At 52.7% G+C, this 18,662-nt stretch overlaps 1 protein-coding gene across 2 annotated transcripts in view; it reads right to left on the bottom strand.

Annotated features, from left to right (window-relative positions):
* Positions 1 to 18,662, bottom strand: part of URB1 (URB1 ribosome biogenesis homolog) — a 62,471-nt gene that overhangs the window by 17,135 nt on the left and 26,674 nt on the right. For both annotated transcript variants that reach the window (XM_082395021.1, XM_082395020.1), the window contains exons 16-29: positions 18,228 to 18,344; positions 17,626 to 17,764; positions 16,679 to 16,849; positions 15,136 to 15,329; positions 13,147 to 13,401; positions 11,388 to 11,567; positions 9,090 to 9,945; positions 7,977 to 8,178; positions 7,106 to 7,289; positions 5,176 to 5,234; positions 3,386 to 3,579; positions 2,347 to 2,457; positions 2,189 to 2,252; positions 204 to 375 (exon numbers count right to left, since the gene is read on the bottom strand). In XM_082395021.1, the coding sequence (XP_082251147.1) occupies positions 204 to 375; positions 2,189 to 2,252; positions 2,347 to 2,457; positions 3,386 to 3,579; positions 5,176 to 5,234; positions 7,106 to 7,289; positions 7,977 to 8,178; positions 9,090 to 9,945; positions 11,388 to 11,567; positions 13,147 to 13,401; positions 15,136 to 15,329; positions 16,679 to 16,849; positions 17,626 to 17,764; positions 18,228 to 18,344 (2,898 nt within the window). The remainder of the gene's footprint in view (positions 1 to 203; positions 376 to 2,188; positions 2,253 to 2,346; positions 2,458 to 3,385; positions 3,580 to 5,175; positions 5,235 to 7,105; positions 7,290 to 7,976; positions 8,179 to 9,089; positions 9,946 to 11,387; positions 11,568 to 13,146; positions 13,402 to 15,135; positions 15,330 to 16,678; positions 16,850 to 17,625; positions 17,765 to 18,227; positions 18,345 to 18,662) is intronic.

Below are 18,662 nucleotides of genomic sequence, written 5' to 3'. Positions count from 1 at the left end.
TTTGTGGAAAGAAGTTATAAAAGAAACAAGTATGGCCAGTGTTGAAAAGTTCTGAAGCTGGGTGGTGGGTATATGGGTCCTGTCTCTGTACCTTTGCAGATGGTTGGAATTTTACTTATAAAAAGTTAACAAATCACAAGAAAAGCAGTGCTTGTATTTTACAGCGGCTAAAACCTGATGGCTTCCCCCTGGGCCCCCCGCACCTCGGGGGGCAGCAGCCTCCGGTTCTGGGGGAAGTGGAGGACAGTCTTCATCATGCGGTCCGGATCCAGCAGGCGGAGGATGTCCCCGACGCTCGGCTGCTGCCACAGTGACTTGCCCAGGCTCTGGCACGTCTTCTGATGCTCCACGGCCGCTGGGCCCCAGGGCAGCAGCCTAGAGCCGGATGGGAGAGCAGACTGGTCACAGGGCCCCATCGGGAACAGCAGTGCCGATGGTGATGATGGCACCGCAGGTAGCTTTGTCGAGCAGCTAGCACGCCAGGCACTGAGTACATGTCCTGTGTGTTGTATCATTTAATCCCCATCATAACTTAGGGGGAAGGTGGGAGTGATGGAGAGGTTGACAATGATGAGGGTGGTGTGATAGTGTCGGGGATGATAGAGGCCAACACTTACGGAGAGTTTATGATGTGCCAGGCACTATTCTAACCCTTTCAGGTGTATTCATTTCACTTTATCTGCACAGCTATCCCATAAGGTAGGTACTATTATCATCCCTATTTTGCAAATGTGGGAAGAGAGACACAGAGAGGATCTGGAACGTTGCTCTGCTGGTCCCCTGCCCAGCTGGTAAGTGGCAGAGCAGGAATTCAAATTTGGGGAGTCTGGCTCCAGTCTGTGCTGGACACAGCGGCAGAACCCTGGCAGCTCAGCGATGCTCTACTGATACAAACCTTTCCTCGCTGCCACGGGGCCGTGAGCGCACCAGGTCCACCTGCACAGCCTTTGCGCCGCCCCCAGCTCTACCTTCCGCGCCACCAGTCCCCATGGCAGCCGCCCAGAGAGGTCACCTTGCCTTCCTCCTGGAAAGCGACTGAACCCGTCCGTGCCCAGGGCACCCTCGTGTGACTTCCATTAACCTGAGAGGGGGTTCTGAGGCCGCGGGGGGTGGGTAGGACGGCTCGCTATTCACCGTGAGGGAGACTGCTTCTGTTTTCTCTCCTCTCCCTCATGTACACAGGGGCTGTTTATTCCAGAAAGAATACAACTGACGCAGCACCACCTCCGAGGCAGTAAGTGGGTGAGGCCACGAGGGAAAGGGAGAGACAGTGTTTATTCATGACCTGGGCTCTTTTAAGAGGCAGAAAATGGTTCTCTTTACTGTTTTTTTCCGGCGGGGGCGGGGGGCTTCTAGGCTAATACATCTTTAATCTTTAAAAAAAAAAAAAAGAATTCTACAAGGGAAATATTTTTTTCCCTTCCCTGCAGAGTTCTCCTGAACTATTTTTCTTGGCCCAGTGAGCTTACTTCCTGTCTCAGCACACAGAGCTCTTCTTACATACCGGGCAGATGCTGGGGTGCTGGTCCCAAATTAAGGAGAAAAGAAACTAGGGCAGCAAAGAGAATCTCAGATGCTATGAATAGCTTAACCCCGGCCCTTGCAGAGCTCAGGCAGGGCCCAAAGGGAGAGGAATCAGCCCAGCCCCTCAGGGCCCAAAGCTGCGCCGACCAAGGAGCAAGCGGCCCCTGGGAACCCAGGAGAGACAGACAGACAGACACAGAGACAGACAGACAGGAAAGAGACAAATCCAGGGACAGACACCGCGTGCGTGCACGTGCACACACACACACACACATGCACGCACGCACGCACGCAGACAAGGAAGAGGGAGGAATTAACATCCAGCCAGCGCTCCTCAGTCTTTTCCCAGATACCCACCTAAGTCACTCCCACCTAAAGGAAGGCACCAAGAGAAAGGTTTTCAGAAGAATCAACTAAATGACCCCCAGGTCAGGAGTGAGTCCGAGGGCAGGTCTGTGACAGACACACACTGTCAACCAGTGAGGTGGCCCAGCCCAGACAGGCCCGGCCATCGGGGACCATCCTCCCAGTGAGGGGCCAGAGCAGCCCACGCTGGCAATGGTGTGTGAGCCGAGGGGTCCACCCAGCCCCCCTTTTCCCTGGGGGAGCTCACTGGGTGGGGCCTTCAAGGCCTGCCGTTCTCACCTCCAGGCCCAGCGCTCACCTGAAGTTGACCAGGCTATGGTTGTTCTGTTCATAGGCCCGCAGGAGAAGTAAGATCTTCTGGTCTAAAGTCAGTTGAGGGTCGGTTTAGAAAGCTTCCTGGTGACCCCCCGAGACCTTATACGCTCTGATCATACCGCCCGGTCCCCGCACCCTCACCCAGGACGCTGAGAGAGGCTCCGTAGGCCCCGAGGAGCACGGCGAAGTGGCTGCTCTCGCAGACAGAAGGACACAGCCTCACTGCCACCGACATCAGGTCCACCAGCGCTTCTGGAAGAAAAGAACACTGAGATGCCCAGCGATACGGGGGATGGGCACATGCAGAGTAAAAGTGGAGAAGGAAGCACTTCAGCAAACAAATGCTTGAGATATCCTTTTCTAGACAACACTGGTCCAAGGACTGTACCTGGTCCCTTCCCTGCTTTTTCCTTTTTTAAAATAAACACATCTTTGACGAGGCTGCCATCAGCCTCTCCAAGCCCCCTCCCAAACTTTAAGCATTTTTCTCCATGATTATGTTACCAAAATCTCTAATATTTCTACTCCTGCCTGAAAGCGGGGAGCCTTTCTACTTTTTCTACTGCCTGTACCAGGAACTTGGGTAAGGGTTCTCTCCAGTTTAGCAGTTTATTACAGACCAGCTCTGCAGTGATTCCTAACAGTTTGGGGATGTCAATTTTGTCTCTAAACAGGGCATGGCTTCGGGAGGGCAGGACCCCTCAGACCTCTGCCATCTCCCACAGCCTTCGCCATGCTAACGTAAACGCTCACCAAACCGACTAAGGAAGAAGCCTGGGCTGTATGAGTCCCTAGCAGGGACCCACCAACAGGGACCTTCGAACCCTTCGCCCTTGATAAAAGTTTCAATCACCCCATTAAGACATTTAACACAACTAAACAATTTCTCCCAGGTGAGAAACCCCCCCCTCCTAACTCCCCTTAACTCCCAGGTTTTAACGCTCGCCCACGATACGGCAGAAAACCTTAAATCTGGCTTCCGCAGGCCAGAATAGGCTCTGAAGAGAGGTGGTCTGCGTTTGCTGTGTGACCCCAAGTCAGAGGAAACACTTCTTGAGCTTGGATTTGACAGACATGAAATATTCGGATCCCGTTTGGGTAATGCTTCTTTAGCTCTGAGAACACATGAAATCCGGGAATAAGCTCCGCGTCTGAAGTGGGAGGTGGGGTGAGGAATCACCTCTGATGGGACTGCCTGGGGTTTCCTCCTCTCCAGCCACCAGCAAAGTGGGCAGGAACAGGGAATGCTGGGTGAGCATCATGTGGACCACCGAGAGCTGGGTGAGCCGCGAGCACGCGGCGCTTTCCGGGAGGTACAGGAGCTGTACGGCAGCACGAAGGGCCTTTAAAAATGCATGGTCCTGATACCGAAATCTAGGAGGCAAGAACCAAAGGGAAAACTAGCTTCATAAACAATAGAAAACCTTTTCTCTCGACATTTTATTAAGGAAAACTTCCAACATGCCACCAAGGTGAGAATCCTAGAGTGCACATACACCCGTCACCCACACCACCCATGCTGCTGCAGCAGCACACACCTAGTCGCCCACCCGTCCCAGCGAGCACTTCTGACCTGGCCTACCTGCCGGCTCAGCTTCCCTCCTTCCTTCCTTTCAGCTACTCAAAACACCCCTCTAACGGTTCAGAAGACTTCTCATCTTAAATCCCTTTAGAACCCACTAAAGAAATGAAAGCATCATGCTCTGGAGAAAAAAGTTTTTAGTCATATGTGAATATTGTTAAGAATCACTTAGCACACAGGGAGCATTCTAGAAACGCAAATTAACCAAAGACTCCAAGAAATGTCATGTCATGAAGGTAATCCTCGGTTGCCATTAACCTCTGACTCACCTTCACTTATTTCTCTCTCTTGGGTGTTTTTCTCTGTTTCAAATTGATGAATAATCAGGGAAATGAAAATTACAGGTGCAATGAAATACCGTTTCATGACTACCTGACTGCCAAAAAGAAAGAGTCTGACCACATCAACTGCTGGTGAGGAAGTGAGGACAAAACGAACTTCCACACCATGTTACGTTAGCTTGGAGAACAAATCAAAAAATCTTGTAAAACTAGAGCTGTGCCCACATTAAGAGCCAGCAAGTGACCCCTCTCCCAGAAAATCTGGCACCTGGGCACAAAGAGACATGCAACGTTCACTGTAGGGTCGGGAGGGAGGAGGGAAGGAAAGAAGGGAGGTCCTGTCCGTGAGTAGGACGCTGGCTACATGAACTGGGGTACGGTCGTAAGACAGAATGCCCCACAGCAGTAAAAAGCAATGACTTGGATCTCCATGTATCAACATGGGTAACTCAAAAACTTCTGAGTGCAAAAAAGGGACAATAAAGTGATACATCTGTATACAATGTCAAACTCAATAAACACTGTTGTTTATTGTTTAGAGACATACTGACATGCAACCAAAGTGTTAAACACACAGGGCCATGACAAAACTCAACCTCAGAAGAGTGACACTTTGGGTCAAGGGAGGGAAAAGACACAATTAGGGCAAATAGAGAAAACTGTCAGCATTTATTAAATCTGGGTGCTCTTGTATTGTTCTCTGCACATTTCTGGCTTTTAAAAAATATTTCAGTAAAAACATTTATTTATTATTTTTTTCGGCCGTGCTGCGTGGCTTGTGGGATCTTAGTTCCTTGACCAGGGGTCGAACCCGAGTCCATGGCAGTGGGAGCGTGGAGTCCTAACCACTGGACCACCAGGGAATTCCCAAAAAATATTTCATTTTTTAAAGGCTGTTTCTCTCATCGCTGTTAGAAGGACACACATGTCAACGGGCAAATCATTTTCCCTCCCCAACATTGCTGTCTCGTCTCGTCTGCCCAAAATGGGAGCAGTATCTGCTCCACCACGTCCTTTACACTAATAACAAGCTACACCACCGGCCCTGCACCAGCAAAGACACTCACCGCCTTACTGAACAGCACCAAGAAGATAAATTCAACTTACTTGAGTCCAGTCTTCACAAATTTCTGCCAGTCACCAGGATCAATTTCATTAAGTGAATTCTAGGAATAAAGTAAGCAAGAAATACATGTGGAATATCTGAATTAATTTAAAATAGAGGACACAGAATTTAAATTACAGCCCTAGAGTAAATATGGAATATAGTTATCTAAGTAATTCGCAAAAGCTTGTAGTTGCTTCTTACTGTGATTTTTTAAATTGTTTTGTTATTTCCATTAGTAGCTCTGTCTTAGCATACCTATGATCACCAAATGACCACAAGAAAATTCCCAAGTAGCTGTGTAACTTTCCCCTTTGTCCAGCACTCTGAATAGCACTGACTGATCTGCGACACACAGAGGTGCAGCCACATGTGACTGTTTAAACACATGAGAGAACGTCTACCCAGAGCAAGACCACTGCGCCCTAACAGGGCCAACGTAGATGCACAGTCCCTGACGTGGAGAAAAATCTCCACACATGGTGCATTATGTTACATCGGAAGAGTGGCTGCTCTGGAGGGAAGGGGACCACCTGGGAGAAAGCACAAGAGAGTTTTCTGGAATGATGAAAATCTTGGATAGCAGTGTGGGCACAGGGGTCGTGTATCTGTCAGCACTAAACTACACACTTAAGACCTCATATTGCACGAGATGAAAACCACACCTCAATTACAAGGAAAGGGCTGTTGGAGATGCTGATAGCGGGGAGGCTGTGCACGTGTGGGAGAAGGGGGCACGTGGCAACTCTGAGTTTCCACCCAATTTTGCTGTGAACCTAAAACTGCTCTAAAAAATTAAGTCTGTTAAAAAAGGGGGTGGGGGGAAGCAAGAGAGAGAGAGAAAGAAAACAGCAAAGTGGGGTAAGGAGGGAGGCCTGTCCCGAGAACACAAATCCCTTGAAGAGCACAGTCCAGCACCCCCAGCTCCACAGCTCGGTTCCCTTACATCTCAGGAATGCTCCTCCTCCTCTTTCCTAGCTCTACTGGGTCAGGTTCCTACATGCCTTAAGTTCACAATCTTGTAACACAACACATTAAGTTCTTCCGGATGCTAATTATCTCTGTGCAAAAATGTAACATTAAAAATAAAAGAAAATAAAGGCCCAAAACAGCTAAATATTTCCAAATTTTATGAAAGCTCTAAACTCACAGAGCCAGGAAGCTCGTTGAACCCAAAGCACAGAAAACCTGTAGCAACAACTCTCGGGCATATCGTAATCATATTGTTTAAGCAACGTAAAGAAAAAAATCCTCAAAGCAGCTGGAGAAAAAAGGCATCATGTAAAGAGAAATACAGATAAGAATGAGAGATTTCTTATCAGAAACAATGCACACCAGAAGACAGTAAAGCAACATCTTTAAAATGCCTGAAGAAAATAAAAGCTGTTAACCTGGAATTTTGTATCCAGTGAAACTCTTCCTAACTCAACCTGAGGCCAGTATTACCTGACCCTAAAGCCAGACAAGGACACTGCAAGAAAATAAAATTATAAGCTAATACTCCTCATGCACACAGATACAAAATTTCTTGGTAAAATGTCAACAAATCAAATCCAACACTATATAAAAATGACAACATATCATGACCAAGTAGGTTTATTCTAGGAATGCAAGGGTGGTTTAACATTCAAAAATCAGTTAATATAATTCACCCCATTAACAGTCAAAACAAAAAACAATACCATATAACCATCTCAGTAGGTGCAACAAAAAAGCATTCCGACAAATTCCTGCAACCGTTCCTGATAAAAGATGGCTCATCATTGCAAAGTTTGCCCTCCACCTGCCCTTCGCCTCCTAGACATGGCTCCTCTCATCCCCCACCAGGTCGAATTCACGCCACCTGGCTTGAATGTATCTGCAAACCTGGGTTTGTCTATCTCACTCTTTCCCTTAAAAATTTAACCAGGGGCTCTAATAAGAGACACCGACCAACAGTTCGTTTAATCTTAGCAGCATCTGCTCCTCTCGATCCTGGGTACCATCATCTTGCTGGCCGCCGCTAAAGGACGCGATCAGCCACTGTACACAGGCCTCCAGCAGAGTCTTTTTCCAAGCACGCAGCTCTTCCGCCGACCCTTCCAGGACAGCCAAGACAGAGTCAGCCACAACCCAACTGCGGCAGAAGACAAAAGTCAGAGTTACAGGCATGGCCCAAATCCCTCTAGCTTTAAGTATATATAATCCAACATCACAGTGGGCCATATAAGGCAGATGCCCTGAGCCCTGGTCCCTACACTAACTACCCAAGCACAGAGATCACAGGCTTCCCCTGTCCCTTACGCAAACTTCAAAGACGTACCAGAACTTTTACGACTAGGGGAAACACTATTAGCACACCAGGAAAAGGATATATTGTCCAGACTTTGTCTAGATCAGGCTCTCTCAGCCTCAGCGCTACTGACATTCTGGGCCGGAGAATTCTCTCTTTGGGGGGAGGGGAGGGGGCCTGTCCTATGCGTTACAGGATATTTAGCAGCACCCTTGGCCTCCACCCTCTAGCAGCCAGAAGCAACAAGCCCCCATACCCATATCGTGACAGTAAAAGATGTCAGGCGTTGCCAAATGTTCCCTGGAGTGGGCAAAATCACCCCTGGTTGATAACCACGGCTCTAAGGGAAACAGAACCACCCACTTATGGAGACAAACTTGCTCCAGCCAGGATGGAAGTAGAGGTCTCGGAGGAACTGCGTTCTCCCCAACTGCACAACAGCAATGCAGCAATTTCCACTGCTTTATAACCACTACAGGGAAAAGGGAAGCTGAGACAGGGAGAGCCATTAAACAATCTGAGCCTTCATACCTCTTGTGACCACCTGGAGTCTGAAGCAAGCGGGGCAATCGGTCCATGAGGACATGGAGGTCCTTGGCTCTTGCAAATGGGACCAGCTGGGCCAGGATCTCCTGATGCAGCCCAGACTCTAGGGGCCCATCAGCACTGAGAAGCCTGGTCTGCAGTGGCCTCCACAGGGCCTTCCTCAAGACAGGAATGACAGCAGAGGATACTGGGGCAGACAAACAGGAGAGGGAGGTGAACACCGCGGAGCAGTACAACCCGCTCACAAGGGCTGACGGCTCTATCTCAGGGAACCTGTGACCTGCGTGATGTCACACTGGTAGCACGAGACTGACCATTGCAAGAGCTGTGACGCCACGGAAATCAGCAAATGCTACAAATCAGTCTCCCCCAAGAGCCAGCGGTTAAAACATTTATCAACACGCCACTGGTCACCTCTCATCACTCAACCCTGACAGGGACTGTTCAGTCCCGCAGGCCCTGGGTACAGCCCCAGCTCGAGGGTCGTGACGAGACGGTGAGCACCCAGGTCCTGAACTCACTCGGGAACAAGAAGAGCACTGAGAACCACTGGCCGGAAGACGCCCTCCTGCAGGGGCGCTCTTACTTTTTAAAAACATCTGTTATCGATGATATGAAGCTATGCAGCACAGAGGTAAAGCAGTGAGCAAAAAATCATTCATACACACGACAAAAATGAATTAAATTAAATTGGAGGTGATCAGAAAGTGCCTTGGATCTGAAACCCAATGGGTGGAGAGAGAAGAGAGAGCTGGGCCCAGCTGAGTGCCTCGGCTCAGCACGGACTCACCAACGCTCCCAATGGTGGGGAGAGGGGAATGGGGCAAAGGACCATCACCCGAGCCACTCCGTCAACCTAACAAGACCCAGCCGGGGTCGCTCCTTCCTTGGCCCCCAACGGCCATAGCTACCGCCCACCGCCGGCCCCAGCTTCCCGTGGGTAACTCAGGGTCAATGGGAGCTCCATCCTCAGAGCTGGGTCAGATATCGGAGGAGAAACAGAACTAAACGACACCCCCAGAATGTGGAGTCCCAGGGCTTAAGGGCGGACACACAGTTCTCAGCCCTCCCGGCTGCCCAAAGCCCCCCTTCCTGTACCTCCTGCGGGGCGCGTGAAGTGCTCCTGGGTCCCGCGCTGGAGGTACGTGCGGACGACAGGGAGGAAGTCGTCCAGGGCCTCCTGCAGGCAGAGCCCCAGGCTGGCCCGCCCACACCACCGCTCAAACCGCAGCACGTGGGGACAGCTGTGCTGCAGGAGCAGGGCCGCGGTGCCCAGGGCCGCCGGCGTCCGCCGGGCCAGGCAGTAGTCGAGCAGAGCGACCCCGACGGCGGGGGCCAGAGCTGGCTCTCTCTGCAGAGCCTGGAGGAGCACGGCGTCCAGCTCGTCCACGGCCAGCGTGGGCAGCAGAGCCCCCAGGCCTCTCACGTACTCGGAGGCCCAGAGGAGCTCGCCGCTCTGCAGCTGCTCCTGGGCGCGGCTGGTCAGCAGCTGGACCAGGGTCTCCCCGAGAGCGTTCAGGTGCCTCTCCTTCTGGCGGGACTCAGTGGGTCGTTGGGCCACCAGGTGGGCCTCGGGCAGGCTCAGCAGGGCCAGGGTGACCTCCTGGAGCTGGGCGCCCTCCATGTACGGGTGCAGCCCCTGCAGGGCTTCGAGCTGAGGAAGGGTCTTTGGCATCGGCGTGGCTGTGCGGGCCCTCCGGTTCCGCAGCTCTTTCAGGACACTCTGGGTGACGGCCTCCGAGTACCTGGCCAGGAGGCCCAGCTGACCAAGGCTCTGGAGGACTGGGGCACTCGCCACCAGCAGCGGAAGGACGCCCGCGCTGAGGTGGGCCGCCAGGAGCTTCACGAGGACGGGACTGAGGGTGTGCGGGGGAAGCGCCTGCTGCTCCAGGGCCAGGTACCAGGCCTCCAGCGTGGGATGCGTGAGGATGGCCACGAGCACCTCCTCCAGCGTCTGAAACACAGGGACAGGGCCCAGACCTCACCCACGGCCCAGCCAGCAGCTGCCACTGAGGAGGACGGAGAGCAGAAAGCAGCTTCCCTAAGCCACTCCACCCTCAAGCTCAAGTCCCAGTGCCCCTCTCAGGGGTGCCCGCAGCACCCCAACCCAAGCCCAAAGCGCTTACCCCATCGTAACGCACCTCCTCCCCTGTACAACGATGGGGCCCAGACTGTGACTCAGTCAGTGACCCCCCAGACCGGCAGGAATCTGATGAACGCAGCCTGAATGAATTTACTGTGCAGTAAAACTCTCTCCACAGTCACTCAGGCAGGGCTGGGCCACGCAGAAATGCCAAAGTGGGAGGACGATCAATCGTCTCCTGGTTCCTCCCTAGCAGCCCTGCCCTCCTAAATAAATCTGGTTGAGGGACGTGGGTACCACCCGACAACCAGGGCAGGGCTACCCTGGCTCCGGAGAGAGTCCGTGGCTGGGGAAGATGGGTAGGGGTTAAACGATCCAGAACTGAAGGTGAGCCTGCGTCCACTTTCAGAAGGAGACTGGGCCTCCAGTGACCCCCTGAGGAACTAGCTCTGACCCCGAGACTAGTTTAAACCACCGAGCAGAGAGCAGCTGAGTGTGCTTTGCTGGATTAGATGATGATTTGATGCAGCCTCGCTGAACACGATTCCTAGCCAATGAAGTCACCCAGTCCCCGGGGACAGAAATACATTTTTTTCCTTATTTACTCTTCAGGAAGGAAAGAGGAGCCTATCACACTTTCCAACTGAGCTCTCCCAAATAGAAAGAAAAACAGAAAAGCACACATCAGGAGTGCTTTGCCCAACAACTGGCTAACAGGTGGTCTTGCACCAACAAATGCCTCCCCCCCAAGAAAGCCCCCTTGGAGATCAAAGGAAGGGAGCCATGCGTTCGACTGTGAACTGAGGAACATGCCTGCACCCAAACCCAGTACAACAGGTCAAATGGCAAATGGTGAGAGATTCAGCCTGGCCCCAGTTAAAAAGCTGACTCCCGAGACTGCCAGCAGGAGGGAAGGCTCACTCTTCCCCAGGCAGTGTGGTCGCTGTGTGTACTCACGATGAAGGGCCCCACCCACTGCCCAGCCTTTACTCAACACAGGCTGCAACCCTTTAAGAGGAAAATACGCAGTCCGAGTTCTCAGGATGCTCACGGCACAGCGGGAGGGAAAGTGATCACAGCAGGGCAAGTGTGGGCACAGAAGTGACTGGAAAGATGGACGCCCCAAGTAAACCGTGCTTCTCGCGGGGTGGGGGGATGGTGCTTAGTGCCTCCTCTGGACTTCTCTGCACCTCCCTGCTTCCCTGCAGTGAACATGTACTCGCTTTTAACCAGAATGGAGGGAAAGCCAGTGGCTGTGACCTCACAGGAAAAGGCGAACCGGAAGGAGACCCAGGGAGGAAGGGCGGCGGTACCTTGTCATTGGCCAACTCCAGCGAGGCCATGGACTCCACGTCCAAAAAGAGGTCGGACTCAGCCTGGGCGGCCTGGCACTTCTGCTGGTTCTGGGCGTCCAGCTGCTGACAATGGATGACCAGGCGCCTGAGGAGGTCCAGGAGGAACTGCAGCAGGGGAGGCCCCGTCCTCCTGCCCAGCTGTGAGGACGAGAGACACACGACCCTCAGGCCCAGGAAGGGCTAACAGTCACCAGAACAGAGACTGTCGGGTCACGCCAGGGCCAGAAGGGGCGAGTTGCAAGAAACAAGAATCAAGGAGGGTAGCAGGCTACAATGGCAACTCCCCGTAAACTGCCAACAACCTCAAAGTCATTTCTTTTTTTTCTTTTCTTATAAAAGTTTTTAAATTTTATTTATTTATTTTTGGCTGCATTGGGCCTTCGTTGCTGTGCGTGGGCTTTCTCTAGTTGCAGCGAGCGGGGGCTACTCTTTGTTGCAGCGCGCGGGCCTCTCATTGCACTGGCTTCTCTTGTTCCGGAGGACAGGCTCTAGGCGCATGGGCTCAGTAGTTGTGGCACATGGGCTCAGTAGTTGTGGCTCGCAGGCTCTAGAGCACAGGCTCAGTAGTTGTGGCGCACGGGCTTAGTTGCTCTGTGGCATGTGGGATCTTCCCAGACCAGGGCTCGAACCCATGTCCCCTGCATTGGCAGGCAGATTCCTAATCACTGCGCCACCAGGGAAGCCCTCAAAGTTATTTCTTAATAAGACATGTCCTCCTAAATCTTGTTGAAACACACAGATTTATTTGGACCAAGATGAGGGGGAAAGGCCCACCTCAGAACCTAAACTAAGGGACTTCCCTGGTGGTCCAGAGGCTAAGACTCTGCACTCCCAATGCAGGGGTCCCGGGTTCAATCCCTGGTCAGGGAACTAGATCCCACATGCCGCAACTAAGAGTTTGCATGCCGCAACTAAAAAAGATCCCGGGGCTTCCCTGGTGGCGCAGTGGTTGAGAATCTGCCTGCCAATGCAGGGGACACGGGTTCGAGCCCTGGTCTGGGAAGATCCCACATGCCGCGGAGCAGCTGGGCCCGTGAGCCACAATTACTGAGCCTGCGCATCTGGAGCCTGTGCTCCGCAACAAGAGAGGCCGCGATGGTGAGAGGCCCGCGCACCGCGATGAAGAGTGGCCCCCGCTTGCCGCAACTAGAGAAAGCCCTCACACAGAAACGAAGACCCAACACAGCCATAAATAAATAAAATTAAAAAAAAAAAAAAAAAAAAGATCCCGCACGCGGCAACTAAGACCCGGAGCAGCCAAATAAATAAATATTAAAAAAACAAACAAACAAACAAAAACAAACCTAAACTAAAAATCTGTAAACCACCTCAGGGACAGAAGGCCCAACAATGAGCCGCCGAATTAAAACTCATAAAGGAAGAGGGGAGGCCTGGTCGTGCCGCGGACCCGCTCAGCCGTGCGAAGGGCCCCACCCGGCCTCAGCTGCCCCAGCGACCACGTTCAGCTGCGCGTGGCTCCCAGTCTGAGATCTGCGCCTCTGCTCCAGGGAGAGGGCACAGCACCAGCAGCCGAGGCTCCCACGCCGCGGCCCGCTCGGGGCCCTGCACGCTGGCCACTGCCCTCCCCGTGTGAGGACAAACGGGGCGACAGCGGGGCCCCAGGACTCCATCCACACCGTCACTCAGTGTGGACCCGACCGGCAGAAGGCCACACTCTCTGCAGGTGGCAAAGCCAGGGAGCGGGGGCAGCGCTGACCTGGCCGAAGTTCTCCACGGTGCTCCTGACGTACAGCAGCAGGTGTTTGGCGGAGCGCAGGGCCTGGTGCATCGGGAGCTGCAGGAGGGCAGCCCGCAGCTGCCCCTGGACCCCCTCGTCCAGGAGCGGGAGTGCGCCCTGGCCCTGGCCCTGGCCCTGACCTTGGCCCTGGCCGGCATAGGCCATCTGCAGCAGGGCACTGAAGGAGGGGGCTGGGGGGTCCGGCGGGGCAGGGCTGCCCGACGTCTGCAGCGCCTGGGAGACAGCAGAGGAGGGAAGAGAAAAGACAGCTCAGCACCAGGGCAAAGGGCACAGGGTGCTACAACAGGGACAGGGCGACACGCACACAGAGGGACGTTTCACAGAAGTCACCTACTGACACTAAAATCTACGTGAGCCTGCGGCATTTTATTCAAGTCAAGTCCCAACACGCTCAGTCACACGTATTTTCCTAGCGTGTGTCCACGTGAGGGCACTGAGCCGGGGAGGTATTTACACACTCTGGAGAACAGGAGCCACGCGGCACACAGACAGGATTTTACTCACAGGAGTCACTGTGATTAATCCCTGGAAACTGGGAAATGCCACCCTGGGAAGGAGCCGGCTGGGTGAGCTGCACGCCTTCCAAAGGCCTCCCCCGGGAGGACGGGAGGATGAGAGGACATGGCCGGACGGAAGATAAGTTCCTGAAGTCATTCCGTCTCCAAGTGGGTCGTTTCTTCTAACTTAATTCCCAAACTGCCTTCTTTATTCACCCCACGTGGCTTTTCTTGTTATAACTCCAAACACTGTTTCCTAAGGCCAATACAACTAGGCTGTATGGTGCCCTGAAACTCAGCGGGGTTCGACCCTGGACCAGCAACAGCATGACCCGGGAACTTGCTAGAAATGCAAATTCCCGGGCCCGCCCCAGACCTGCTGAATCACACGCCCAGCGACCACGTCTGAACGAGCGTCTGGGGAATCCTGACGCGCCCTCACGGGTGAGAACCGCCGAGTGCCTGACCCCACGGAGTGGACGCCTACACTTGGAGCACCGTGCAGCACAGCACGGACTGCTAACACCCAAGGAAGCGGCTGTGTGCCCCTGACCACCTCCTGACCGCGGCCCGTCAGGCGGGGAAGGCGGCAATAGCCGTGATGGGCCTGGGCTCCGGAGCCCAGAGGCCTGCCTGCATCCTGAGTCCACCACTGCCTGGGGGCGGAACTGCTCTGAACCTCAGTTTCCCCACGTGTACCAGGAGGATAGTTAAGTCCAGACCCCTCTCTGCGTTGTGAGGATTAAATGGCGTAAAATACGTGTGATGCACTTAGGGATGAGGCCCTAACAAACCGTGAACGTGCAATCAACACAGGCTCCTGCTACCAAGTTCACAAGAGGAAGAGGTCCTCCTGAGCTGCCTGCTTTGTCAAGCGCAGCCACAGCTGAGTGAATACACAAAAGCACACACACAAGGTGAATTTCTTGCTCCACCCAGAAATCCTAAGCATGCTGTATCAGAGCCAGACCTGCAGCACCCCTTTTAAGAATGCAGTCCCCACCAAAAGAAAACCATTTCTTTCTTTCTTTTTTCACTTTCCCGTCTAGCAGAGCGTAGCCTGCTAGCGGCCTTCAGGTCCAACCGCTGAGCACGCCAAGTCTAGGGGCCGCTGAGGTGTGCAGACGGGGGCCGTGAGGCGAGCGCGCACGCACCACTTGGGAAGGGAGGAGACCCCGCCCCCAACCCCAGCCTCAAAGCCCAAACGTGCAGCCAGCGGGGAATTCAGTTCTGCTGCATCGCGGAGCCCCTCGGGGTCTCGTCACGTTAGCTGAGCGGCAGAGACACCACGTGCCTTCCTCTCCTACTCTGGGGAAACGAGAAGGTGAAGACCGTTCACCCTGTTAAGCTGTGAAAGCTACACAGCTGGGGTACAGCCCGCTGCGGCCCACAGGGAGGAACCTCCGGGGTTTCCTAGGTTTCCGCAGGCGTGGTGGTCGCCGCAGCTCACCAAGGCCTCGCGGGCTGGCTCCGGGATCCAGAGGCTGTAGTATCTGCTGAACCTGCACAGCTGACGGCAGCAAGGTGGGATCGGAGGCTCCAACTTGTCGTAAGACTGAAGCAGAAGACACAGAGCCAGCGGGTCTCTCTGGGTGTGGAGGAGGTCCGTCAGCACCCGTGTCAGATACGCCACAATGCTTTCTCCTGCAAAGGAGGTAGATACAGCGGGGAGAGGCTTGCTGGGACCGTCCTTCTGTGACCCATCAGTAACACCAACTCCCACCCCTATTCAAGACCCAGAAAGAGTCATAACCATTCTGCAAGCGATCACACAACCATGCTGGAAGGCAGATGCTACCACTGCAGACCATGCCAGACTCTTATTAAACACAGAGCACACAATCAGACTTCGGGTGCTGAGGACCAGAAGTGGAGACCCAGGCACTGAAGAGGTGAGGCCAAGGCCACCCAGGACAGGGACCTGCTTGGTGCAAACCAATCCATTTCCACTTCCTTGGCACACAAGCCTCCCTTGCAGTTAGGCTGGGACCACACGACTCGCTTAGCCACTTCCAGGCCTGGCCAGAACACCTCTGCTTGACTGTCCACGCTCTCTTCCTCTTCCACGGTGACCTTGGAAGCCATATGTTGAGATGGCACAGCTACAGGATGGGAGCAGCCAGGATCCCCGAGCTACCTCCTGGACAACAGCCACCCAGGAGAGCACCTGAGCTGTCCTGGACTATGACAAGGTCCAGAGAGAGACCTTTATTCCGTAAACCACTGACGCACTGGGGCGCATGTGTTACTGCAGCAAAGCCTGAGCAATCCTGACTGACTACACCATTGCGATCTGTGAGTGCTGTCTTGGGTCTATGTTGCCTGGACACCCAGTAAGGATGAAGGACTTGTACCTTAGCATCAAGATATCAAGAATAAATACTGGGGCTTCCCTGGTGGCGCAGTGGTTGAGAATCTGCCTGCCAATGCAGGGGACACGGGTTCGAGCCCTGGTCTGGGAAGATCCCACATGCTGCGGAGCGGCTGGGCCCGTGAGCCACAACTACTGAGCCTGCGCGTCTTGAGCCTGTGCTCCGCAACAAGAGAGGCCACGATGGTGAGAGGCCCGCGCGCCGCGATGAAGAGTGGCCCCTGCTCGCCGCAACTAGAGAAAGCCCTCGCACAGAAACGAAGACCCAACACAGCCAAAAATTTAAAAATAAATAAATTATTTAATTAATTAAAAAAAAAAAAAGAATAAATACTGACGAGAAAATACCGGTGTTACAGCAGGTGTCTGTGCAGCCATGCAGACACATTATTTCAGACTCAGCCGTCAAACGAACCATTTCCCCATGGCCTAGCCAGCCTCTGGATTCCTAACGCTGTACACTTAGTTCTACCAGCTGTGTAGCTATCACTTTGGTGGGTCTGAACCCTTGCTGCCTTGGGTTTTCAGCAATTATTTCCAAAGCCCTTGGAATCCCACCTCCTACCCCACAGAGACCCAGCTGGCCTGATGCAGCCAGAACACCCTCACTACACACAGGTACCTGCTTCACTTTCTGTTCCAAGGAGCAACTTATTCCTGGCTTCCAGGGCAGCGGGGACCACAGCACTGAACGGGAATGTGAGCAGGATCATGTCTTCATTCAGTAAGAATCCAACCTCCTCATCCAAGCCTTCGCTGCCCTCCACCAGGACATCCACCATGTCGAGAACATCTGAGGCAGAAAGATGGGAATCAAGGCCAGGCAAGAGGTGCCAAAGGAGTCTACTGCAAGAACCCCACAGGTAGGGCAAGCAAGAGAACATTTGCAGAAAGAGGAAAAAATAAAAGCTAAACTTCTCTTGGGGGAAAATGCTTAGTGTAATGTTTGATTCTAAACAAATAAGGGCATTATCTATAAAATCTTAAGATATCTGCCAGACAAAATGCAGGACTATCCAGCTCAGGTGATAACACGTTGAAGTTTCCTCGGGTGACACTGAGAAGCCCAGAAACTTTAACCTGGATAGTCACAGAAATAAGCCAAAATCTGAGAAGCAACAGAGCATAAGGGTTAACACACAGACTAGGGCCAGAGTGTCTGAAGTCAAATCCTGACTTTGCTACATCCTCGCTGTGTGAGGCTGAGCAGATTGCTTAACCTCTCTGTGCCTCAGCTGCCTTGTCAATACATAAAATGAGGATAATCCCCCTCAACTTGGGGTTGTTTATGAGGTTACATGAGTTAGGATTTATTAAGAGCTTAGAGCATCACCTGGCACAAAGTAAACACTGCACAAATAAAAACAACGCAGCAAATAAGCCCTGTACATATTTCCTGTTACATAAACAAATAAGGGGATTTCCAATTCCAGATGCGGCTGATCTCTGATGCAAAGAAATGGGACGTCTGTCCTCCGCACAAGGCTTCAGTGCAATTCTGTTTTGCCTCTGATACGCCACCGTGGCTGGCTCTTCAGAAGCCCGAGGAGCGCGGGGAGCGGCACCCACCGTCAATGTGGGAGATGGGAATGCTGACATCATCGGCGTCCTGCCGCATCACGGAGGCCTGCAGGGCGCTGGCTTCCTGGACAAAGTCGGACGCTTTGTCCGTGTATGAATAGGGATTCGCCACCAATGTCAGGAGAACCTGAGCATTAAAGAGTCAAGTGGGAAGTATTTAGATGGTCACACGTGAAATGAAAAATGCCCCCAAATGTCGCAGGTAAAATAAAGGCAAGAGCAAAAATCTTAACAGGCCTTCAAAGAACAATAGTTTTTCTGCAAAGTTTTTTAAAAAAAACTTTTTGTTGTAGAATTTTTAAAAATATCTCCTTTTCGCATCAGACTACTGCTTTTAATACCGCTCTTAGTATACCACTAATCCCTCCTACAAAAACAAACGCCCAAAAGGAAGTTAACAGCACACAGTAATATAGCCCCATTTTACAGATTCTAAAACTAAATAGTTCTGACATCTCAGCAAGAATTAGGAAGTGAGTCAGGAGGAGAGGCCTCTGGGCTCTGGCACATCAGAAATGCCTTAATTATACTGAGGATCACTCAGTACGTCGTCCTGAACATGCTTCTTTACGTGGGAAATACGTGCTCACGCGTTCCAAAAACTGAATCACGGCCTCCTTGTTCTCCTCCGCGGTGTCATCCAGGTGCTCCAGCCACAGCTCCAGCTCCTGCCACGTGTGCTCAAACAACCCTGTGTCCCGCAGGATCTGAAAAGTCAGGGAAGAACCCGCTTTCCGTGGGTCCTCTGAGACCCACGGAGCACAGAGCAGGTAAAAGTTCCATCCAGTTTTACTCTAAAAGCTACGCTTCAGAACAACACCCAGTGTTGAGGGCAACAAGGACAAGAGGTCGCTCTGGGCTCGGTCAAGGAGAACACGGTCCCTCGTCTTGCTGCTGCTTATTCCTCTCCTTCAACTCCTGAATGATAAAAAGGGAAAATATCCCGCTGCTACTTGAAAGTCTGCTTTTCAACCTGGGACTTGACTCCTCCCAGCCACTCAACCCTCAGCCTGCATGAAATTCTC

Source organism: Balaenoptera borealis (genome assembly GCF_965194805.1).
Source record: "Balaenoptera borealis genome assembly, chromosome: 5".
NCBI classification, from domain to species: Eukaryota; Metazoa; Chordata; class Mammalia; order Artiodactyla; family Balaenopteridae; genus Balaenoptera; species Balaenoptera borealis.
The sequence above is the reverse complement of the archived record's forward strand: the minus strand, read 5'-3'. Positions and strand labels throughout refer to the sequence as shown.